A 25,844-nucleotide genomic window follows, 5' to 3' on the forward strand; every position below is an offset into this window, starting at 1 on the left:
ATTCTGTTCTATCCCAGAGGAATCCAGATTAAAACCATTTGGTTTTCCTTTAGCACATCAATCAGAGGGCCAGACTGCTCTGAAGGGAACATCCGAGACATGTGTCCCTGGAATTCTAATAGGCCTCAGAAGTCTGGGTCTTATTCCACCATCTGAAGGGCTGTGCACAAGTGGGCAATGCTTAAGAAATACCCTTGATGATGATAAAATCATATGACACTTTAAAATTGCCTGTTTTATGGAAAAATAACCTGCCAAATTTCAAATTCTGAAGATAGCAAACACTAAATAAAATTGTGTGTATTAACTGTTGCAATAAGAGAGAGCTAATTTCATCCTGCCCTTGTCTATCTGGCAACTGCTAACCATCCTTTAAAATGCAGCTCGTGATCAGCTTGGCATTATTGTATTGCATATATGCTTACTGATGTTCCCCAGAAAGGTAAGTAAAGTTGACCAAGGTGGCTACTTTGTTGTTGGATATTCAAAGCATGTGGTGCTGAGTAAATGCTTATAAAATCAGAAGGAAGCCTGACTGGTTTGGCTCAGTGGATAGAGCGTGGGCCTGCGGACTGAGGGGTCCCGGGTTCGATTCCGGTCAAGGGCATGTACCTTGGTTGCATGGACATTCCCAGTGGGGAGTGTGCAGGAGGCAGCTGATTGATGTTTCTCTCTCATCGATGTTTCTAACTCTATATCCCCCTCCCTTCCTCTCTGTAAAAAATCAATAAAATATATTTTAAAAAAATAAAATAAAATCAGAAGGAAATGTGCACAACTGGGCCTCAAATGATACAGGTGGGGCTCACTGAAGAAGGACTGATATTAAAAGAGGTGAAAGAGTAAGAGGTAATTGAATAAATTAGCCAAGGATGTTTGGGCGTAGAATTCAAGGAAAATACTAGGACATGCTTTAGTATTTAGTACCTCCCGCCACTTAGAGAACCTCGCCTTGAAGAATAAATCATTTATTTCTTGCAAATGATTTACATCACTTATTGAAAAAAAAAAACAGGTTTGCAAAGAATCTACTTTGTGGTTCTAACACAGAAGTTACAAATACCACTAAGGATTCCCATAGTTCACAGTATTAGGTAAAAAAAGAAAAAAAGAGGAAAAGTAATCACTACAAAAGTTTAGTGTAAATAACATAGCAATGGGGAGCCATGTAGGATTGTCTCACATTTTACTAAAAAAAAATGAAGAAACAAAACAAAAATCCCCCTTGGGACCTTGACTTAAGGTGATATGCATATTATCTAACCTGGTGTTACTATTTGAGGCAGAGCATATACTCTGAAATGAATCAGTTGAATGCAAGTCTCTCTTCTGGAGTCTAAAGTTCTATACATGTGATTAACTCCGAGGCATCTTTGAAGTGCAAATGTGTTATCACACAGATAACACTATGAAATCATCTCTATTTACAATAAGCAGAGAGAACAAAGCTACCATCTCAGAAGAGGTAAGTAAGACCTACATGAATCTAAGACTTCACTTTTAGGACCCCTGTCATTCATGACGCCATGTCACATTTCAGCAGTCAGACTGGTCCATGCCTCTGCTTTCGATCTCTGTAGGATGCTTGGTAACTTACGGACCCAGCAACTAAATGAATAGATTTGCATTTGTTGAAGGTGACTGACCTTTAATGAACTAAAAAACAGGTAGAATGAAGGCTAGGAATGACCACAGCTTGAGGACTCTGTCCTAGCTTACTGGTCCTCCAGCTATCCAGACAAGAGGAGATGCTGACAGAGGTATGAGAAGAAACCACTGCTTCCTCCTTATACTCGCTTAGAGCACCCTGCCCTCTTCCAGTGTCTGAGGGCCTTCACTCAGCCTCCTGGACTTTACAAGTGTCTCCTAGATCCTGTAACCAGCATCAGAAGATCAAAGCTTCCCAGTCTGTCCTCTGGAGATAAGAAAATATGTTTGAAGATAAAACTTCAAACGTTCCATACAATCCATTCCTGTGTAACTGATTCTCCTCAAGGGAAAAAGAAAAACCTATCATGTGGCATATACACAATCAATACATACAAGAGAAGAACTGTGTGCGATTTTAGATACTTAAATGATAATCTTATTTGAACTAGTATTTTAAAAAGTGTGATTCAGTGGGAGTCAGGCAGACTTGCTCTCAGTCCACTAATCTTGGCAAAGTCATTCAAATTCACGGGGCCTCAGTTTTCCCAATGATAGCCTTGGATCAGAGGCAGTATCTGAGAGGTATTTTCAGCCTGGGTTCCATCATCTTCCTCATTCACTAAAATAGCCTCACTTTCATCTCTTTAACATAATGAAGATCTGATAAACAAAAACAAACCAATAAAAAAAATAGAGATGATTTTAAAGGCCCCTGGTGACTCATTCATTCCTGGTGGGGGGGGGGGAGAATTATTTAAGAATTATCTTAATTATATATCTGTAATAAAACTAGAAAAAAAGTTAAAACTACCTATAGTCTCTGTCATTCTCTTCTTCCTTCCCTTTTTTAATACTCACAAATGTGGAATATTTTCTAAAAGTCTTGTATAACTCCAGGGGGCACTTTTCATACCAAAGACAATGTCAGTGATATTCTCTGGAGCGTAGCACTCAGTGGCCCTGAGGAAGGTGCTTTTAGAGAGAAGTGACCCTGTGTTTGAATATATCTGCCACTTACTAGCTATGTGACCCTCAGAAAGCTATTTCACAATCTCTCTGAGCCTACCTCCATCTCTGTAAAATGAAGATAATAAATTATATTTCCAAAGGCTGCTAGGATAACACATAAAGAACCTGGTGTAGGGCAGCAAACCAATACCATATCATTTCTCTAAAATCACAAAACCTATCGCCTTTCACAGTGCAGAAAACAACTGTGTCTAGGACTTGTGGCCCATACTTGAGAAGAAACGAAAAGATACTGTGAAATTAGGAAGAGATCTCATCTAAAGATGAGGAAATGAAGATCTAAAGATGGGGTAGGTACCCCAGAGTCAAAGGAGTCAGAAAGTAGTGACCTGAGAACCACATAATTTTTAAGTTTTGGATTTGTGATAACTGGGAGAACAAAAGACTGATCAGCATGCTAATTAATTAGGGCATGTTGGTACAACTGTTATCAAGGATAAGCAACTATGAGACAAACTATACTCATGAAGGACATGTGCTGACAACAAATTACAATGTGCTTAATTCAAACTTTTTTGCCTTCCATAGGAATCCAGGGCCAGTCAACATTTAACTGCATTAAAGCTTTTGATACTTGAATTAAAAAGTGATTAAACTTCACAATAAAGCTACACCTTAGGAATTATAGATTCTGAAAACAAGATTGAAAGGGATTTTAGATACTGTCTACCCCCACATACTACACTTGGGAAAAGTGAGGTCTAAGGAAGATGAGAGATGCATCTTTGGTCACAAAAGGCAGCGCCAATTCTGGTCTCATTAACTTATTATCTACTACAGGAAGTCAATCTGTAGATTTATCTGATACCCATAGCAACGACTCAACATTGCGTATATGGGTTCCTGTCTCAACTCTGCATAATTTAGGGTTCGTAGGGCACTGGAAGGCATCTAAAGGACTGGGCCAATGGCTTATAGAAGCAGCTGGTGGGACTGTGTGGGTAGGTCTGAGTATAATCAAGAGGGCAAATGAAGAGCTGCCAATCTGGGATTTGGGATTAGGGTTTATTAAGGGATCAAATATAGAACTATTCTCCATATCCAGGACGTAGCTCAGTGACTGGCACATAGCAGGCACTTAGTACTTACTTGCTGTGTAATTGGATGATAAACAAGAGTGAATAAAAGAATGAAAGGGCCTGTTCTGAGAGAAGAAATGAGAGCTTCAGAGGCAGCAGAGAAGAGGGACTGCCTACTGCCATTCCTTAGGGGAGGAGCAGGGGAAGAGTCATCTGAACTCTTCCCAACCTGAGCTGAGGGAGGTGGCTTGTTTCCTTTGCAAGGGCGGTGGGGTGAGTCTGTGGCCCTCTTGTTTCCAGCTCAGGTTTCCATCCTGAGAAAATGTAGTCATTCCATGGCACTGCTCTGGCCCCTCTGCACTCAGGATAGAACAGGGGGAAGTGGAATGTTCGAGCAACAGAAATTTCAAATTCATAATGTCACAGTAGTTCTAAAGGAGACCCAGTGCTTAAGGGCTAGCCAAGCAAGTTACTGACCATACAGACACCGGTGGGGGAAATGTTCCATAGCAGGTACTTTCCATTGTCATGCAGCCTTCCGTGGTCCTAGGCCTGGTGGACTTTGACCTTTTGCCAAGTCTGTTAAGGCTGGACTTTGAAAGCAGGATTCATTTGATGAACATGATGACACAGACATGATAGAAAGCTGTGTCTCATTATAGTTTCTAAATAGTAAGGGGTTAGTGTTTGATATTCCCTTTCTTTTTAACATCTATGTCTAAATTTTTCACTTTTGTACCATAGGATGTGGCCACTTTGAAGTTAAATGCACCACTCATCACCTCTTTTTTCTTTTTCTAGGACTAAACAGAGAAACTATAAGATGACTGTACATGAATGCCTAAAAACGTCCTTTCAGGGCTGATGATATAAGCAACTTCCTGTATAAGAGAAACAGGAATAATTCAGTGAATAATTATGTGTTGCACAGTGTCTTCTCCATACAATACCTAGCAGACTAATGACAAAATGATGAGTACAGCAGTTGGTGGGAGAGAACAATGTTGTTCTGCCCATGTTCACATGAAGAGATATATATCCCAAAGAAAACATGCACTGTCTCTGATGTGACTTTCATTTGACACGATTAAGATAAAGCTGGCACATTTAAAAAAATTCCTTCAAACCAAGAGCTCAGGTGAATAAAAAGGCCCATGATATATATATAAGAAATACCTCCTAAAAGAAATGTGTTAAGCACCCTCCTAAATATTTCTCATTAAGTTCCCAATGCTGGTACTTGCTCCTTAAGGCTGGCTTACAGCACTCATCCTAACCCAGCTCTGTATACCATTGAAGAAATAAAAGTGAGAATAATCGCTATTTGAAAGGCACTACATCTGTAAGAATTTTTATGTTAATACTAGAGACCTGGTGCACGAAATTCATGCATGGGTAGGATCCCTAGGCCTGGCTGGCGATCAGGGCTGATCTGGGGGGCAACCAGCAGGGCAATTGGGGGATGGGGGTCGCTGGCATCCGCCTTGGCTGGCTGGGGACCTGGGGGCAGCTCCTGTGTTGAGAGCCTGCCCCCTGGTGGTCAGTGAGTGTCATAGTGACCAGTCATTCTGCAGGTCGTTCTGCTGTTTGGTCTATTTGCATATTAGGCTTTTATTATATAGGATTTGTAAAATATCTTGAAAAATATCAGGAAAAAGCAACCTGGAAACAGCATTCTGCAAAAAAATTATAGAAATGGTAGTAAAGAAACCAAACTGAAAGATATTTCTAGTAAAGGAACAGGTTTGTTCTTATAGTGAAACAATCTTAGCTCAGTGGCTCATTCTTCTGAAAACACCAGCTTTTGGATAAGTATGAAAATACAATACTGTGTTTAGATTGAGCATACAGTGAACTCCCCAAAATGGTTCTCATGCAGTCTAGCACCTTGATTCTTTTGGTTTGTTTTGGTTTGTTTTTATGCTGTGGAACACCTAACTTTTAAAAAAGTGAGTCTAAGGCAACAGGATGACTGAAGTCACACAAATGCCCACTCACCTCCCATGATTTTAGATTGGCAGTTAATAAACTCCGGCTTCCTGTCCGTGAGGTACCTCTGGCAGGTGTGGTGGAGGATCTGGAAGAAGGTGCATTTTTCTGAGGCTGTGCTGGCTACCCACTGGTCAAAAGCATTTTCAAACAACAAATCAAACTCTGCAGAATCCTGGAAAAAACAGTGAAATAACTACTAATCTCAATGTATAAAAACTGCTGCTTCAATCTTATGCCCAACAAAAGACTCATAAAGGCAAAACATCTTTCAAAACTAATCATAAGGTTCATCTTTTTTTTTAACTATGTTTTTATAGATTTTCTAGAGAGAGAGGAAGGGAGAGGAAGAGAGAGATAGAGACATTGATGAGAAAGCAACATTCGCCAGGTGCCGCCGACACACCCCCTACTGGGGATCGAGCCCACAACCCTGACAGAGAACCCAACCAGTAACTTCTTGGTTCATGGGATAATGCTCGACCACTGAACTACACCAGCTGGGCAAAGCTCATCTTTATTAGCACCCAGGTGCATGGAGAATCCACCTTTCTCTGTTTATCAAGTAAACCCCAAATCTTACAGTATTTACAGATGTCCCTAGGAAGCTAGTATCACAGAAGTTCCTGTAGCCTACCACACATTGACCTGTGTCAGAATTCAGACTGCATATCATCCTCCCAATTACTTGGGACATAATTCATTCAGGGTCTCAGCACTAACCCATAGTAATCTTGCCCCTAATCTTTGACAGGAAAAGATTCCTCCTTAATATTTTAGCATATAGTGACAATTTACATTTTCTTTTTCTTCATTATTGACGTTTTATATGATAAACGCATTTGAGCAAAAGGGGGGGATCTAGTTTGAATAAATACTTATCAAAAATGTTTCTCATATTACATACAACAGATTCATAAACTTTTAAGGATTTATTTATTTAAATAAATAAATAAATTGGTGGCATGAGGAGATAAATGAAGCTTAGAGAAACATGGCTTTTCATATTGATAGCCATGGACATGAACCTGAATTCTGATCTTTGCATTTTGCTGATAAACATATTACTAGATATAGCAATTCTTCAATCTGCGTCCCCTTAGGTTCCTGCATCAAACATGATGAAAAGGTTTACAATCCCCTATAAGAAGGGTATAGAAATCAGAAAGTCTTATTTGTGTAACTGAAACAGAGAAAAAACGATTCAGACAACCATCACCACCGCCAAAGTTAATAAAAGAGTTGTCATGTGAAGAGACCACCGTCGCTCAGTACTCCACAGGGCACTCACCCGATTAGGATCGATGCCATTCACCTGGCGAAGCTGCTCGAGCATCCACTGTGATCTCCGCACGAACGATGTGGAGCCTTCAAACTGTTTGACCTTCGTAATGGACGCCTGTGTAGGTTTCTTGTTTGTCACTGCCAAGAACAGACCACAGATTAGTGGGTGTGCAGGTTGGTTTGTTTCCTGTCAGTGGGCTTCTATCTCACACATACATGCACATGCAAAACGAGAATGAGAGAAGAAAAAAATACCTATACATGTACCTATAATAATAAAAGGGTAATATGCTAATTAGACCAAATGTCATTCCAGATGTCCTTCTGGATGAAGCTGGGGCCGGAAGGAAGCCCAGCTCCCAGGTGCCTGCTGGCGGCCAGAGCAAAGCCCAGGTCCCGGAAGCCAGAGGGAAGCCAGGGGATGGAAGGCCTACTCTTGCTTGAATTTTGTGCATTGGGCCTCTAGCATACATATATATGTATACACACACACACACACACACACACAGAGTGGCCAGATTATTATGATTGGCCAGGTTATTATGACCACCCCATCTGTACTTCGTTGGGCCACCTTTTGCCTTCAGTACTGTGGCAATTCTTCTTGGCATTTACTCCACGAGATGTTTAAAGGTGATGCGAGGAATCTGACACCATGCCTGATGAATAGTACTGTCCAGTTTTGTAAGATTTGATGGTTGTGGAACCAGCTGCCTGATGGCTCTTTTAACTTCGTCCCACAAATGCTCAATTGGATTGAGATCTGGTGATTGTGGGGGCCACCTAAGCAAGGTAAAGTTTCCCTCATGTTCTTGAAACCACTCCTGCACAATATGAGCACCATGGCATGGTGCATTGTCTTGTTGGAAGAAGCCATCTCCATTGGGATACGCCATCAACATGATAGAATGAACTTGATCAGCAATGATACTTAGGTATGTTGTGCTATTCAGATGTTTATAATGGTCTGGCCCTCTAGCAACTTCAGCACAAAATTATAGCTAATTTGCCTACAAACATCAGGTGGTCATAATAATCTGAGAGAGAGAGAGGGAATGAATATGTGTGTCTTTGATGAGGGGTGAGGTCGAAAGATACAGAAGTTATAATCTCTACTCTCAAGCAGGTACAATACAGTTATGATTGTAAGGGCTGCTTTATGTCTTCATCCATTCAGACTGAACACAACTTAACCCACTAACAACAAGCATCTTTAATGGGGGCTGCAAGTGTGCAATAACCAACTGCAGGGAAAAAGGCATACAGGGCTGACAGGCACCCAGTAGGGGTCATTGGGAAAGGCTAAATTTTAAATAAAGTTCCCCTAGGGAACTACAATGCATATTTCTAATTACATAGTCCAGTGTAAATATTTTAGGTTTTAGTGATAAAGGAGTAATACCTAATTTTTTAAGAGAACCATTTGGCTTTAAAATATCAAGTTTGCAACCGATTCTGACTTTATCTGGCATTCTTGGTGGCCCCATTCCCCCAGTATGAATTCCTGAGGTCACCACACCTGCAGGACCAGCACAGTCCCTCCGGCCAGCCCTAGTCATGCTGACAATAGACAGTGTCACCTCTCAGACAGAAGTCAAGCACCAGCCACCAGGAGAGAGTCACTTGGAATAGTTTTCTATGTCTGCTCACTTCATGACTTAGAGCCTCCGGGGGTGGAGGGAGGTAAGTAAGTGTTTTGAAAGGGCTTTCCTAGAAGCTCCTATGAGCCCTGGCTACAGGGATTGTAAAACTTCGTATGAACGATGCTATTAAAGAAACTAGGAAGAATGGAAAGCACTACTTGTCATAATGAATTCTACCCTAATAAGACTGTGTATCAGTGGCACATTCTTTCTTTGTTTTAAATAACCCCACACATTCCACATTTTCAAATAATTATGCAGATGCTCAACAGATGGCAAAAAGAATCCTTGAGGAATGAAGGACAGAGAGCATCTACCCCAGTCCTGGCTGGTGGTAATTTTCTCCTTTCATGCATGCCAGAGTTGTTGTGTTACAGTGTCTGGGCCGGGAGATCAGGGACTTGGAGAATGAACTGTGGGTCCCTGCCTTTAGGTTTGGTGAGAATCTCCGCGGTGTGGTTCCAGGACTATTTTTATGACTTCAGCACAATCTCATCCCTTTGCTCTTAACCATAATATAGCGGTTATATATTTTAAAATTTCAAATAGTGCTTAGGTTTATTACTCATTATTTCAGTTATATTTGGCTGAAAGCTTCTGAATGCTTCACACCAATTACATTTATTTTCATGGTTAAAAAGTCATCATCCCCTTAACACCTACAATCAGAGGAAATGTATGGTCTTCTATTCACAAATGGCCTCTCTGGCCTTCAGCTCCAAGTATAAGCCTGTTAAGTCCCATTAGGAATAACTATTACCAGTCTGCTCAGGGCTCTTTCCATCCATTTAATTCAATTCATTTACTCTTTGTGTCTCCTATGACACAAAGGGAGATCTAATAGGTTTCTCTGAATAGTCATGTGCTATTCTTGTGTTTTAATGTTAAAGTAAGCAACACACCTGGAATATGTGCAGGTCCTAAAATGTGCTTAAAAGATTAAAGAATGCTTTTCAATGACAGGAAAACATGGGTTCCTGTATTAGACTCACATCCCTAAACACAAAGAGGATTTCCTCCTTTGTTTATGTAAATCACTCGGCATTTAGGCATCCTGGGAAACATGAACATTTCCCTTGTAACTTTAGTTAAAGTTGTTACAAGCCAGTTTTACTTCTGGTTCATTTATTTGCAAGTAGTTTACAGCATTATAAAAGCTCAAACACAAAGCAAGATTGCTGTGGTTTTTGGCACGTTCGGCATTGACATTTTACAAAGGCAGTTCCACTGGAAGCTTGTCGCTGAAATGAGAAGTGCAGGAACCCCACCCACATGACAAATGCCCCACAGAATTGCTCAACAGCAGTCACAGTGCAGAGCGGTCATTTTTAATGGAGGCGGTTACAGCTCCATCCAGTCAGGCCTTTCCCCCTGCATTAGTTTATTCCTTGCCCAGTTCTTGGAATCTGGGTAGTGTTCCTGGGCACTGAGCCCATTTTGGTTTAATTTTTGTTTATTGTTATTATTTCCAGCATCTCAGTTTCTATTTTGAGGCAGGTGCCTTAAAATTATATTATTACATACACATACTACTGTTGTGATTCTGACAATATCCAAACTGTGTTCCCTTAATATTTCCCTTTAAATAAATTTGCTTTTTTACTTAAATTAAGTTCATGAGAAAAGTATATGTTAAAGTCATAAATAGATACAGTGCTACGTATATTAAAAAGACAATAATGTAAAAAATATAATGAAAACATAAATGCTATGAATTTCAAATTAGAGGGTTGTCGGGGGAGGGCTTGGCATCTGATGTCTGCTCTATGGTAAAATGGTGATTAGCAAGGATAGCCAGGTAATTACAAAGATCACAACATAGGTATTCTCCTGGATATAATCGAAAAGCCTAGTGGGAAATGGCTTCTCTAAGACCACTGTTTGATAAGCATGAGCACTCACTCAATAAGTCAAGTGTTAGGGTTATCCAAACCGAATGCTGTTTTTCATGCACTCCCACTCCTGGCACCCACTGCTCTCGATGGTGGCATCAGAGGAAGGCAGAAGCATGTGGGCCAACCAAATTCAGATCCTTCTGCTACCAGTTCTGATAAAAAGAATGTGGTTTCCATGGCTGCACGCCTCCTCTTCAGCCTCCATGTAGACTTGATCTACATCTCAGCTGTAGTTATGAAGCAGCGATAGGAGCTATTATGTTTGGAATATCATTACTCGGGTAGTATAACATCTCTGTCTAATGAACTAATGGCCTACCTAGTAAGGTCTTTTAAAAAATGGTCCCTCCAGGACACATACAAAAATAAGACACATAGTCAAGGGGTGGAGACCACCAGCCTTGCTTTTGCCCAATCAGAAAAACTCGATTCAATTAGAAAGCAATACCCAGGACAATGGCAAAGCACCATCTTAGATCAAATGTGGTCTTGCAGTGAGTTAGGAATTGGTGAAGGAGGGGACAAAGATTGATGATGAAAAGAAAGACAGAAATGCAAGCTATTTGCATGTTATGGAATGCACACTGCCAGTGATTAAAGTGGCTAATCTTCCATTTCTAGGTCCAAAGGCTGAGAGCTTGCTTTTAAAAAAAAAGTCACACTTCCCCCCTACAATCTCATTATTCACAGCATCATATCTGAGTCCTTCCAAACAAGAAAATCAATTTTGCCTTAGATACAAAATATCGAGTCTCAGACTCTAAAGGAAACAATCAGCATATAAAAATGTTACTTTACCTTTATATCCTCTGTCTCATTTTTCATAGTTATCTATACTTATAATAGGGTAATGAGCAAATTGGTCTGTACGCTGTCACATAACAACCTACCAGCAGGAGGGCGGGGTAGTGAGCTACGTGCAACAGAGAGCTGCACAAACATTTTTTTAATCCACATTAAACTCAGATTGAATCACTTTATAACTTTATGTGGTCATTTCTCCCTCTCAAAAAAACACACAAACCCACAAACAACCCAAAGGTGCTGAAGAACAAATTGCAGCTATACAGTCTGATGTTGAGATTAACCGCACCTGCTTACCTAAGTAAGATACCTTAAAATTTCTACATGCTTAGTTCTAGTATGATCTCATGGATAAGCGAAGGTCAGCATTTTGTGGTATGCCTTAGCTCTGCTCTGCTGGAGTCTAATGACCAGAAACTTTGATTTCAACAAGACTTTGATGAGAAATAAGCAATTTGGAACAAGGGAAAAAAGTGATGTCCACATAGAATCTTATTGGGGCTGCTCTTTGGCTGTGGCAGAGGTGACTAAAAATAAAACCCTCTGAAATGTGGTTCAGGAAATAAAAGAAAGATCAAGTATGCCTTCTGGGTGCTTATGTGATTTTAAAAAAAAGGGCTAACAGGGAAAGGTGAGAAATGATTATTTAGAACTGGTTTCCTAATGCTCTTCCCAAACTCTAATGTCTAGGTGGATTTAATAGTATCTATGGAGAAATAAGTATCAGGTCGGAGGCTGCATCAGCAATTTTAACGGGTGAGATGGCTGAATGTGCACAAAGCTTAGAAGCAAAAATACCTACATTGCTACCTCAAATACATTCAGAATAGAGAAACACCATCCCTGCTGTAGTTAGTGGAAACAGAGCATGTGCGTTCACTATGGCATTGATCGCTTGCTTCTCATAGTATTTCTCAAAGCGTGTCATCATTTAGGACATAGTTTAGACTCCATGCCTCCAAGGCCAATTCATGAAATGGCCAAGTTTGTCTTTGGGGCCCTCTCCTTCCACTCCCCACCTGAGGTGCTGGCCAGGTTGCTGACAGGACCCAAATGAGCCTAAAACGATATTCTTGAATCTGTATGTTTTTAGGAAAAAAATTTTAATCCAAACAACAGACACAACAACAAAAATGGTGGCATTTCAGTCTGAGCACAAGCCAGTGGGGAAGAATGTTGGATGCCATTCTTTCAATAGACCCTGCTCTACTAACTCAAAGGGGAAGGGGTGGGGTGGGGAGGAAGCAGGGCACAGGGTTTGAGGTATAAAGGCAGACCTCCTTCATGTACAGAAGAGATAATCACAAAGAAAATATGCCACACAAAAAATTCCTTATTTGGTACCACTAGTTTCTAGGCTGGACTTACATCACACCCTCATCTCCAAATTGGAGGAAGCTGTGAGGGGAGGGGGGAAAGGAGATTGAAAGTCTAAGAAGTTTCTCCAAATGGATACTGAAAAAGCAACCATTTATATGGGAAGCTGCTTTCAGGTACAGAAGTCTGGGTAAGTCCTTTAGTGGAAGGAGAAGAATAAGAAATATCTTGCATCAATCATTCCTTGGGAATCATGCTCTTAATATGAAGGTACAGCACCATATGGAGAGTAGTTAACAACTACATATTAGTAGAGCAAGCAATCTCCCTATACTAACTTTATAGGAAGTATTATCTGGTTGTCATATTATATTTCCAAATTGCCAAAAAGGAGACAGTATTATTTTGAAATGTGCAACTTTTATCTCACATGCCATTATGAGATTTAGTTGCAACTTCTAAAACCTAATCTATTCTAATTGTAATCTTCTTTAACCTGTTTGTAGTTTTACTTTTTTAAAAACTGTAAAAATATGTAGATTTTTATTTTGAAAGGGTGTTCTACTCTTCGAGTCAATGACAGGTTCACGTACACTCGCATAGGTAGTCTTGGGCTGTTAAATCTTTAGTCTGAAATCAGGAAGCTTAATCCCAGGGGGCTCTAATTCCCCACAGCAAGCACCGCCCTCTCCAGATTAGCACCACCAAGTCTTCAATACTATAAACTGACACAACCAGTGCCACTTCAGGTACGCATGCACAAATGAATGAGTGAACAAATTAATGAACGACTCTCCAACAAAAGGAAAAACAGTTCGTGTTTGGACAAGCAATCATGAATACATCAAAAATTCAATTGTTCAATTGTCCTGTTTTCAGATCAGTCCACAATTTCAAGGGATTTGAACTATTTTCTTATTAGACAAGAGCAGTACCTGATAACTAGGGAGAGTAGAGAAAATGGTAAAAACCAAGAGATGACAGAAATATCAGGAGACTAGGAGATAAATTTGGGGGTTAATATCTCTTTAAAAACCTATTTTCCTGCAATCCTTATTCTAGCAGCATTTCTCTTAAGTGATTATTCTGTTCGTTTCAGCCTCCCTGTAAACATGATTTCAGGCTTGAGATACAGCAAGCCAAGGCTTCCCATTGTGTTTGATGTTTTTAACTTCCATAGACTTTTCCCCATAGACCTGAGGATAAAACCAATTTTCATACATTTTGGGTGAAGGGTAAACATACAATGAATTATAAAACCTGGTGATTATTAGTTGCTGTGACTTCAGACTTTCTTTTTTTAAAATATATTTTTATTGATTTCAGAGAGGAAGGGAGAGGGAGAGAGAGATAGAAACATCAGTAATGAGAGAGAATCATTGATCGGCTGCCTCCTGCATGCCCCACACTGGGGATCGAGCCTGCAACCCAGACATGTGCCCTGACCAGGAACTGAACTGTGACCTCCTGGTTCATAGGCTGACACTCAACCACTGAGCCATGCCAGACAGGCTGACTTCATACTTTTTATGGAAAGGGTATAAAAGGTAATTTATCCTATATAATAAAAGGCTAATATGCAAATAGACCGAATGGTGGAACACAGAACAACCAGTTGCTATGATGTGCGCTGACCACCAGGGGGTGTGTGCGGAACATGGTGGGCATTGGCTCCATAGTGGGACAGTGGAGCAGGTGAGCAGGAGCGCCAGACCAAGGAGGGTGCCTGTTGCTGTCATTGGAGTGAGCTTCTGGTGGTTGCTAAAAATTCTTTGCTCCAGCGCGCCAGGCACTTGCACCTGCTGCTGGCATCACTCCCACTTGCACCCATTGCCAGCGCCAGCCCACTCACACCTGCAGGCAGCGCCGGAGCCACCACTCGCGCCTGGCACTGGGGGTCATGGTAGGAGGGGCTGGGCAGGGGCACAGAGGATGGGCCGAGACCCACCCCTGTGCCTACTGCAGCTTCACGGTCCACAGTTCCTGTCAAGGTGCACAAATTCATGCACTGGGCCCCTAGTATAGTATAACTGTGAAATAAGCAAACAGGCCCAAGCCAAGGGATTAAATGCCTAGATCTGCCAGAACTGTGCTGGCTCTGAAAGAGATAAGATCCAATACCAAATACTGTAATATCAAATGGAGATGATAGAAAGGGTTAACTTACAGTCTGAAAGTCATATTTTGTTCTTACTTCCTCAATTCTGGGAACAGCTGTAAACATCATTTTTGATCTATTCTTAGGAGAGGTTTACAAACAGAGAATCTAAAGACAAAGACATAAAAAAAAAAACAGCGACCTGCCTCAAGAATGAATTAAATTATTACACAAGAAGCTCAAAGGCTGGGAATAAAAACTTAAAAAAGAGGTTCCTTCAATGTTATGCTTTCCTTTAACATTAGCTATTTATACTGAAAAGTATAGGCCAAACAGTAACTCTCTTCAGGAAAAGAGAAATTCAATACATATTTAACCTGGAAGAGTTGCTAAAAAGCATTCTTAGAGCTCAAATACTCCTTTCAGTGAGAAAAAATTGAACCATTTCTGCAGTCTCCACTTCCTTGTCCCTCGGCAGCTCTGAAGAGGGGCACTGTGCCTCTCACCCCAATACCCTAGACCCTACTGCTGAGCACAATCTTTTAATATGGATCACTTTCAATGTGAAAAGAGTATGAGAGATAGAGAGAGAGAGAGGGGAGGGGGGAGAGAAACTCGAAGGAAGCAGAGCAACAGAGAATTTTCTAATGGACTAGGTACTAAACATATAATATCACTAGGTTTTTTTTAAAAAAAAACAAAGCTGTTATTACTTAGCAAACATAGCTGTCAAATATAATTGTGACTGTCAGTCAAGCAAAGACAGATGTAGCTGGTCTCTCTGCTTTCCTCCCTCATCACCACCACCACCACTTTCTCAATACTTTTAATAATACATTTTATATTAGGGTGTACACCACTGAAGTTCTAAAAGCAGTGAATGATGTCACTAAGAACTTGTCACCTTCACTCTTTACTCTATTAAACTGGGGAATAAAATCTGGCAACATGTTTTGGGTAAAACGAATGTCAATTATATCAGTATACAATTAAAATTAGCTTAATTTGTTTTAGTAAACTCTAGGCAATATCTACTAAGCTAAACATGCATATACTCTATGACTCAGCAATTCTACACCCGTATCTACACAACAGAAATGAGTGCTATGTCCCTGCTTCTGCTGGAAACAACCAGAAATGGACAAAATATATGAAATAATGAAAGACAGTGACCCCTGTGATATGGGAAATGGATGAGGTGAGCCTTATAACTGCCCTTGTTTACTGCTTTGGTAGAGTTTTCCAGGCTGTGGCACAAGGAGGAGGAACCCAGGCAGAGACTGGCAGACTGCCTGAGCTGAAGAGACAGAGCTCAGAGCCCAGGGAGACCAAAGTGAGGAAGAAGAAAAAACTCCAGGGATCTGCAGAGATTCTGCCTCAAGCATTTAGCCGAGTACTTCTCACCACTTGTGTGTTAGGAGGTGATCTGAGGCCAGAGAAAGAACCACTCAAAAGGAATAGGGGAAACAATACTTATGCTCACACAGGGCTGGGCATAGTGCCTGTGCCCACCAGCCAGACCGGAAAACCAGTGAAATTCAGGATCTTGCTCTATTCGTGAGGAATAATTAGTCCTAGAATGAACAATGCTTGCTTCCAAATGACAATGTAGTATACACTTTATAACATATGAAAAAGTAAAATGTCTGACAACAATAGCAAGAAGGTCAGGATGGGAGAAAGGGAAGTGAAGTATTAGAAGGCTCCTACTATACTATACATGAAGCAAGTTAAATTAAAGATGTATAAATACTCTAAAGCAATCAGGAAAATTAATAAGAGTTTAGCTGTGGTGGTTAATTTTATGTGTCAACTTGGCAGGGCCATGGCACCCAGATATTTTGTCAAACATTATTTTGGATGCTTCTGTGAAGATGTTTTTGGATAAGATTAATATTTAAATTGGGAGCCTGGCCGGTGTGGCTCAATGGTTGAATGGTCGTCCAGGAGCCAAGAGGTCACTGGTTCAGTTCCTGGTCAGGGAACATGCCCAGGTTGCGGGCTCAATCCCCAGTGGGGGGTTGCATACAGGAGACAATCAAACCACGACCTCCTGGTCCATAGGTCGACGCCCAACCACTGAGTCATGCCAGGTGGGTGAGTGTTTAAAAAAATTTTTTAATTGGGGAGCTCTGAGTAATGTAGATTGCATTCCATAATGTGAGCGGGTCTCAGCCAATCAGCTGAAGGCTGGAACAGAATAACAAATTGACTTCCCCAGAGCAAGAAGGGTGTATGCCAACAGTGGGTAGGAGCTGGGAGGAAAAGAGTAAGGAGGGAGGATGGGAGACATTTGCAATACTATCAACAATAAAAAACATATATTTAAAAATATTTTCATACCTTACAATATGTATCATACCTTAATAAAAAGTAAACCAAAATAATAATAATGATGATAATTATGGAAGGGTTTGAGAACTGCTACCAATTTGAAATCCTTAACCCTGATAGTTACATCTCAGCACATGCCCCACTTAGCGGATTCCAAGGTTGCTGTGTTAATCACACCACTCACAAACAGAGAAACAGTGTGCAAACCTGGAAATTTTCTTAGGCCATTTGAGCTGCCATCACAAGGTATCACAGACTGGGACAATTACAAGTAACCTTATTTCCCATAATCCTGGAGGGGCTGGGAAGTCCAAGATCAAGGTGTCAGCAGATAGAGTGTTTGGTATGATCCCACTTCCTAGTTTATAGCTGTCTTCTCCACTGTGTCCTCACATGGCAGATGGGGAAAGGCAGCTCTCTGGGGTATCCTTTTTATATGAGCCCTCACCTTATTCATGAGAGCTTCACACTCATGACCTAATCACCTCTTCAAGGTCCCCACCTCCTAATACCATCACATTGGGGTTTAGGATTTCAACATATAAATTCCCTTCCCAGAACAGAAGGGGATTTATTCAATGTAATTCTGACACTTGCTTTTATTAAAAAATCTACCTGTGGGACTTGTAAGTATATCCTATTTGCAAAATTCTCCAGTTGGGTTCATGGTCCTGGTCCTGTTCCTCTCCATCTCTTCTGGAACCTTTCTCCAATTACTCCTCTTCTTCAAAGCTTCCATTGCTCCCTCTTTTCAGCGTTTTTTCACTCTGCCTGTGAGAGTGCTTAATGTTTTATTTTCCTATTACTATGAAAATCTTGTATAGATAAGGCCAGTCCTCAACCATATTCATTCTTTTGAGAAATGTGGTGGTGAAAGGACAGAGTTTATGTGCCTAGTGCCTCTACTGCTTTACTACCCACCCACCACTCAACCCATCAATTCCCTGCCACCTTATCACCTCTCCAAACACTCCCCCATGAAAATGAAAACACCTTCAAATTATAAAACCCAATGGCTTTCTATCCTGTATTCATCTTTCTTGTTTAATTGCTCCCCTCCCTGTAATCTAGCTTTCATGCATTTTGGGGACACAACAAGGCTTTTGGGCACAACAGCCAAAGCTCGAAGGTGGGAAGAGCGTGCTTGACATGTTCAAGGAGGAGAAAGAAGACCAGCGTAGCACAATACTGAGAAAAGAAAAAAGGGAATGAGGTCATGGATGCAAGCAAGTGCCAGATTATGAAGGCCTTGTTGTACAAGGCTTTGTAAGCATGAAACAGGAGTGTAACAAGATCTGATTTGCATTTAAAAATATATTAGCCAACTGCTATTGGGCAAACAAGTCATGGCAGAAGTGTGTATGAAAGCAAAAACAAACAAAAACAAAAACAAAAAAACACTTAGGAACTTGTACTACAGTGTTCCAGGAGAGAGGTGACAGTGGCTTAGAGCAGATGGCAATAGTGGAGAGAGAGAGAAAAGGGAACAGCGTGTCCCACTGTCCATAGCTGTTGACCCACCTCCACTCTGAGAAATCCTCAAAGTCAGTCATCACCAAGTTCTAGTCATCTTCATGCACCAAAGCCTAGTATACTGTGGGCCCTTGTTTATTGAACATCACACCTCGTTAAAAATTATGTCTTTGTGTACTTCAGAGCACCTGGTAGGGTGCCTTACTCAGTCCTAACTCAAATTTGTATCCCAAGAAATATCACCATTCCCATCAGAAATAATCAAGGATTTACTCTATGTACTGATGACTGTGGTTAGTAATATCTCACCCGCTCTCTCTTTTTGGCTATGCCTGCTTTTCTTTCTGGGTTATTTGAGGTGTGGGGAAGGAAGATAAAAAGAATAACCAGGTGCACCTGACTACAAATTCCAACTTGGTAAAGAGCTGCTCCTCTTGCAGAGTCAGCCCCTCGGTGGCTACGGCTGCAAATGCCAAGGTGGAGCACATTGTTATGTACTTCATGAGCATTTATGTAACAACCTACAAATCATTTCTGAAATAAATGATGCCACTTGTGCTAAATGACTCCTTCCTAAGAAAAATCCCTGGAGAGCTTTCAATAGCACAGCCTGGATGAATATTCAGAACAAAAGGAATAAACAGCAGACTCTCTGGTGCTGAATGAATGGTAATATGCTCAGATTTCTCTAATTCCCCAGTGATCATTTCCACATCTATCAGACCAGAACTGGAGGACAAACTGTCCCAAGGAGATGAGGCAACTATTGATACATCAGCTCTTCTCAGAACTCAGCTGGTTACGATGTCCACAGGCCTCCACTTGCTAGTCCCAGGCTATCTGTCCTCTCCCTCAGACTTCTGATCTAGATCAGAGGTTATTCAGCTAAAGCCAATCTGAATCAGATAGCAGTCACATACTGGGCCATCACTCCATGCCAAAGAGAGAAGCTGCTGCTCTCAGGAAATGCTGAATGTGGCCACTAACCTGTTTCCCTGGGGCTCAGGGATAGAGCTCCCAGCCCTTGGGAGTATACACTATGGAGTGCAGTTCCTCAGTTTTACTGGATGTCACTGTGCCTCTTTCACTATGAAAGTAAAAGCCATTATCTGGAAAAAAAAATGAATTGCAGGAGCAAGCATTATGGATAGATAGAGTTTGTGTGAGGCAGAGAATACATTTATTGAAGGAGTATGTATGCCAGTAAGTGGACCCACTAACTTTGAATTCTCAAACAGTTTGCATAAAATTAATTTGATACCTAAACTTCAGTGTATGTTGAGTGAAATTTGGGGCAGAAGTCACCAATTTTGCATTGCAAGGTAATCTATAATAGTTTTAAAACTAAACTTAGCACTTATAACCAGGGGCCAAATATGTGAGTTCCTTAGATCAACAAAATACTAAAAAATATGACTTATATTGGCTCCTTAAAAGCAATGCTTTGCCTTCTTTTAGTGTACAAGTTCCAGTTCTGTTCAGTTTGTTACACCAATTTAACATAACTAAAACTCACTTACTGATTTTACATATATGGTTTGCGCTTCTGTCTATATAATCAAGATAATACAGATTTATAGAGTCATAAGATATTTATTCTTCATCCCTTTCTTTCCTTTGGGCATGTTATCTGCTTAGCTACTTTACATAGATTCTTTTTCTAATTTCTTTTACCTCCGTAATAATAATTTATAACTCACCCTAATAGTTAAGACGTTCCATGATGATAAACTCTCTTTTTAGGTTGTAAGTAAAACCATTGCATTTCACATTCTTAAAAGTCATCTTTTAGGGTCTTCTTATTCAATCACCACCTCCTGTGGACCTCCATGGGTCCTGCTGAGTTCTCCATGCTCGTTAGACATGGAACCAGACCCAAGTAGAACCATTTAAAAATGGCCAACACAATGCAGCAAGGTCACACTGAGCATTGGATTGGTTTGGATTCCTATTTGGGTATGCTAGTATTTTGTAAAACCATGATGCTACATGCTTATAGTCCTCTTATTTATCTATTGCAAGTGTTTATAGACCCAATGTTTGGCCACATTTCAAAGAGGTTAGAAAATAATATTTGACATTTTAAACTTATTTTTCTCTACAACCCACACCAATATTTTACATCCTATTATGTCCTTTCTGCCATTATTTCTGTATGGCAGGTAAAAGCCCATTTTAAGCTCCTTGGGAAAAAGAAGCTATTTCCCATCCTCACTAAAGAATTTAATACTGTACAGGCAAGGTTTCTAGCTCTTCCCCCCTCTCCATCCCCTACTTGCATTAAAAGTACAGTCAAATATCTAGCAGAGTGCCTTGCCATGCAGTAAGAATCCATACTGAATATGTGTTGAATGAATGCTATGGATATCCAGGGAATGCAGTTGTTGAAAATGGGAAGCGTGGCATTAGAAATAAAGATACAAAATGAAAGACTTTGCATGAAGTCTACCTGTGTAGGTGTAATTGGTAGTTTGCCATGGTTTGAATGATTGCCATGGAGAGGCTGAGTATGTGCTATAGGTCTTTTTCTGTCAAGCTATACATCAGGAATGTGCCGGATGACAATGTGAGGGGTCCAAAGGTCATCAGATCTCTCATAATGCAGTAACCAGCTGAATATTTACTACCTGCAGAAGCAAATGATAGTTTGTGGGCCACTGTACCATGCTGCTGTTTTCCAGGCAAATCTCGCCACTGGATGGTGCCTGGAGGGCTTATGTTAAGACCAGATCACATTTTCCAAATGTTAGGATCACTAATTCAGAAACTCTGTTGTCTTCCCTTAACCTAAATTCCAGTCCATTCAAATATAATGGCCCAGGCCAATGAACTCAGAATACTCACCTTGTTCCACTCAATAGAAGTACAAAATTTGTAAGACTTCTCCTCTCTGGGACAAGTGAGATACCAGGCATTGCATCTACTTAAGGGTCTTTACTCATAATCTGGTATCTCTTTGTTTCATTAACTGCTAAAAGGATCAACCTCTTTATTATCTCTGCAGATATCCTTATGGAGGACTTTCTCAACCAGATACAAATTTGCACCAAATTTTCCCCATCCTACTCCACAGGCCAAAATCTCCATTGCCAATAGAGCCATTTCTTAACTAATCTTTACTGAGCCTTCAACATAACTTAGAACCAAGGGGTGCTGGCACTTCTTTGAAGATGGAAAACTCCCCAAGAACTATCAATATTAAACAGATAAACAGAGAAACTAAACTATGCTAACATTCTCACAAAGATTTACTTCTCCAAACTCAAATTTTAGTCTATCAACAAATCTACAGACTCTCACCCTCTCTCTAGTATAAACAGGAAGTCCAAGTGGGCCTCAGAGGATACTCATTTATAAGTAAAACAAAAAGTAAAATATAAAAAAACTATAAAAGACAAATGAATTTTGGCGAGTCAAGAATTACAAGTAAAGTGACAGGCCACAGTATCCAAGTGTTTACTTTTATTTTTTTTATTGACTATTTTCTTGGCTCCTGTGATTTCATACCTGTAATCACTGATCATATATGATGCTGGGTATGCACATTGCAGACTTCCAAGGCACTTGTGACTCTGTGTAGCATACATCATGCAGCCATCACAAAACCATAAGCACCAGCAAACTATGCCAACTCTAAGTAGACTCTGAGGAAATAACTGATGCACATAAAGGACACATTAGGGTCTGTTGTTGTTACAAGGATAGAATTAATGCTTCTCTCATGCATGCTTCCTTTGTTAAGGACATTAATGTCATTGAGAGTTCCACAGGGTGAAGCTAGTGTCCACCCCAGATGTATTGCAAGGCTGCCCTCTCGATACCAGACCATTATCTCTAGGTCGTCACACTTAGAAAGAAGTCTGTGCACATGGCTCTGAGTGAAAGTTCTCCCCATTGCTGTCAATCATCTCATCACACGCAGAAGATGCTATCCTGATGGATAGATAAAACCATTTAGAAGCCCTGATAATTTCAGTGTAAATTACACAACTTATTTTTAGAAAAATAAATGCTTAATTCTGTAAGTAATTACTACAATGGTTCATAAGTGTCCTTGGGTACTGAATGCTCACCTCTATCCAACCTCACTTTCTACTCCACCAGAACCTTGGCACCACCAAAAAGCCAGGTTCCTCCCAGGGCCTTCCACACATTGTAGCCCATCCTGTCTGCATAGCTCTGCTTCATGTAAATTCTCAGCCTGGGATGCCTTTAGGGCCACCTCCTGCAAATCAAACTGTGCCTATCCTGCACAGGTCAACTTCAGATCCTCCCTCTGCCAGCCTTGCCTAGGCAGTCTAGTCCACACTCTCTCCCCGTAACATCTATGATATTTCTCTGTAACACTCATTTTAGAACTTTGCTGTACTAAATATAATTTAGGAACACAAAGGAAATGTTTGCAAGCAAATGATTTACCCTAAACTGCCAAGTTTTTAAAGTTTAATAGGTTAATCAAAGATCTCACATAGAAGAATTTCCACAGATACATCACCTAGAGCAAGAGAAACAAAGGAAAAAATAAACAAATGGGACTACATCAAACTAAAATGCTTCTGCACAGCAAAAGAAACCAGTATCAAACTGAAAAGGGAACCCATTGCATGAGAGAATATTTTTGCCAAGAATACATCTGATAAGGGGTTAATCTCCAAAATCTATAAAGTACTCATACAACTCAACAAAAGGAGAACATACAACCCAATTAAAAAATGGGCAGAGGACCTAAATAGATAATTCTATAAAGAGGACATACAAGAGGCCAAGAGACATATGAAGAGATGCTCAACATCACTAATTATCAGAGATGTGTAAATTAAAATTAAAATGAGGTACCACCTCACACCTGCCAGAATGGCTACCATCAATAAATCAACAAATAGCAAGTGACAGTGAGAATGTGGAGTAAAAGGAACCCTACTACACCACTGGTGGGAATGCAGACTGGTACAATCACCATGGAAAATAGTGTGGACTTTCCTCAAAAAACTAAAAATGGAACTGCCATTTGACCTAATGATCCCTGAAACACCAATCAGAAAGAATATATGCACCACTATGTTCATAGAAGCACAATTTACAATAGCTAAGATCTAGAAACAACCCAAGTGCCCACCAGCAGATAAATAGATATAAAATCTGTGGTACATTTACACAATGGAATACTATGCAGCTATAAAAAAGAAGGATCTCTTACCCTTTGAGATGGCATGGAGGGACCTGGAGAGTAGTATGCTAAGCAAAATAATCCAGTCAGAGAACGACAAGTATCTCATGATCTCACTCATATGTGGAATCTAATGAAGAAAATCAACTGATGAACAAAGCAGATCTAGAGACATTGAAACAAGCAACAGACTGACGTATTTCAGAAGGGGGGTAATGGGAAGAGATCAAATAAAAAACTTATATGCATATATGCAGAGCCCATGACAGACATTAGTGAGGGGAGGGTCTGGGGAGGGGGCAGAAGCAGGGTAGAGAGGGTTAAAGGGGGAAAAAAGGGGGAACATTTGTAATACTGTCAACCATGAAATTAAGAGAAAGAAAGTTTAATAGGTTAAACCCTGTTTGTACATATTGTATCATTCTATACATTTGCTCAGGAAGCATTTTCCCCCATAGGCAGTGCAAAGGGAAGTTTCAGCTAAGTTTTGAGGAATTCTCAAACATTCTCAATTCAGAACACATGAGGCTCTCTCAAATGAAAATGCATTACCTGATGATATTGCAGTAGAGTCTTGTTGTTGTTTATGAATTAGTTTTTTGGCACTCTAGGCAAAATTAGATAGAGTTCCTGCTTATTAAGAGTTTTCAGGTTACATTCAGATGAAATAAGAACCAAGCAAGAAATGTAATTATATTTCAATGCCCAAGGAGGGTTCAAGAGGCTGGAAGAGCCGGGACAGCTTTCAGAGGAGGCAAGTTCTAAAGGGAGACTCAAAGAAAGAGAAGGAAAAGAATCCGCTAGAGAGAAGGAGGGGTACACACTTAGAGTCACTCTCTCAAGTACAAAATGAATTGTAAAAAGCCACATTTCCAGAGGGAAGAGAGTAAAGGTGGAAACAGCCACAATGTGACCAGTTCAGGTTTCTGATGAAATGGACAAATGGGAACAGTGACTTCGACGTCTGGACTTGAGCCATCATGGAGTCCCTGTAGAAGGAAGTACAGGAATGGTCCCTGCCTTCTGCATGACACGTATGTTTTTTCTCCTTTGTGCTGAACCACAGCCATGAACTTTTTCTCCCTTCTTCTGAGGAATCCTCTGGAAAGAGGTTCATTTTGCAGATGCACGTTCACCTCATACTTCCTTGATTGATGGGAACAATGAGGGTGTGGGGGAAGAACTCTTAAGGGCAGTGTTCATACATGACAGACCCGGCCATATATGCCCAAACTCCTGTGTACACTCTGTTCTTAAGACAATATGTCTAACAGTCCATAGACCACTGCACCGACCTCGAAGAGCTGGGATGCCTAATACTGATGTGCAGGTGCTGAAGACCTCCACTGTCAATTTTGCTGCACCACAAATAAGGAAGCACTCATAGGATTGCAAACTCAATTTAACAATTACTGAGTACTGCAAAAGGCACTTTAAATCTTAAGTAATGGCAATTTTTAAGAGAGAGAGAGAGGAAGAGAAAGAGAGAGGGAGAGAACCTACTTTATCCTTGGGACAGTGCTTGCTCCTTCTTTCCTCCTTTTGAGGGTGCAAGGAAGATTTCCTGGCCATAGTCAGAACTGAGGGGGCAGGCTCCAGGCTGTATATCAAAGCTGGAGTTGACAAGAGGGATAGTCAGTCTGATTCTGGTGTCCAGTGTTTATGCCCTGATGTCAGATTTGTGTTATAATGGAACTCATTATACTACTGGCTTCCATTTCTGGTTCTCCACAGAGAGTTGTTTTAGGCATGTTCAAAAGGTGAATGTCAAAAATACTTTGCCCTAGTTCCACCCACAGGTAAATAGCACATTATGCCACAGGCTCCATCCCATCCGTCCCATCTTGGCCACCATGCTTGAAAGGCTTTGGAGAAATACAGCTGGAACCCAAATTAGCCCTTAATGTAAATAAGTTTACCACAATATACGCAAAGCAGAAAGCTAGTGTGCTTCTTGCATTGCCATGGGTGGAAGGTCATCTTAATTGAGATAATAAAGTGAATTAAATTGCTATTCTTTCAGATATAATAATGAGTGGTTGACTGAGACGACAAAGTAAATTTATGTGAGAATACATAACATGTTTCCTTCTGGGAGGTTGCTAAAGAGCCACAGTCAACGCGTTGTCTCCTGAGAGGGCG

At 40.6% G+C, this 25,844-nt stretch overlaps 1 protein-coding gene across 4 annotated transcripts in view; it reads right to left on the reverse strand.

Moving 5' to 3' along the window:
* Positions 1-25,844, reverse strand: part of STXBP6 (syntaxin binding protein 6) — a 269,555-nt gene that overhangs the window by 51,985 nt on the left and 191,726 nt on the right. For all 4 annotated transcript variants that reach the window (XM_059709535.1, XM_059709527.1, XM_059709520.1 and 1 more), the window contains 2 exons: positions 6,979-7,109; positions 5,697-5,862 (listed from right to left, as the gene is read on the reverse strand). In XM_059709535.1, coding sequence (XP_059565518.1) covers positions 5,697-5,862; positions 6,979-7,109 — 297 coding nt within the window. The remainder of the gene's footprint in view (positions 1-5,696; positions 5,863-6,978; positions 7,110-25,844) is intronic.

The sequence above is a fragment of the Myotis daubentonii genome, chromosome 1 (assembly GCF_963259705.1).
Source record: "Myotis daubentonii chromosome 1, mMyoDau2.1, whole genome shotgun sequence".
Classification (NCBI taxonomy): domain Eukaryota; kingdom Metazoa; phylum Chordata; class Mammalia; order Chiroptera; family Vespertilionidae; genus Myotis; species Myotis daubentonii.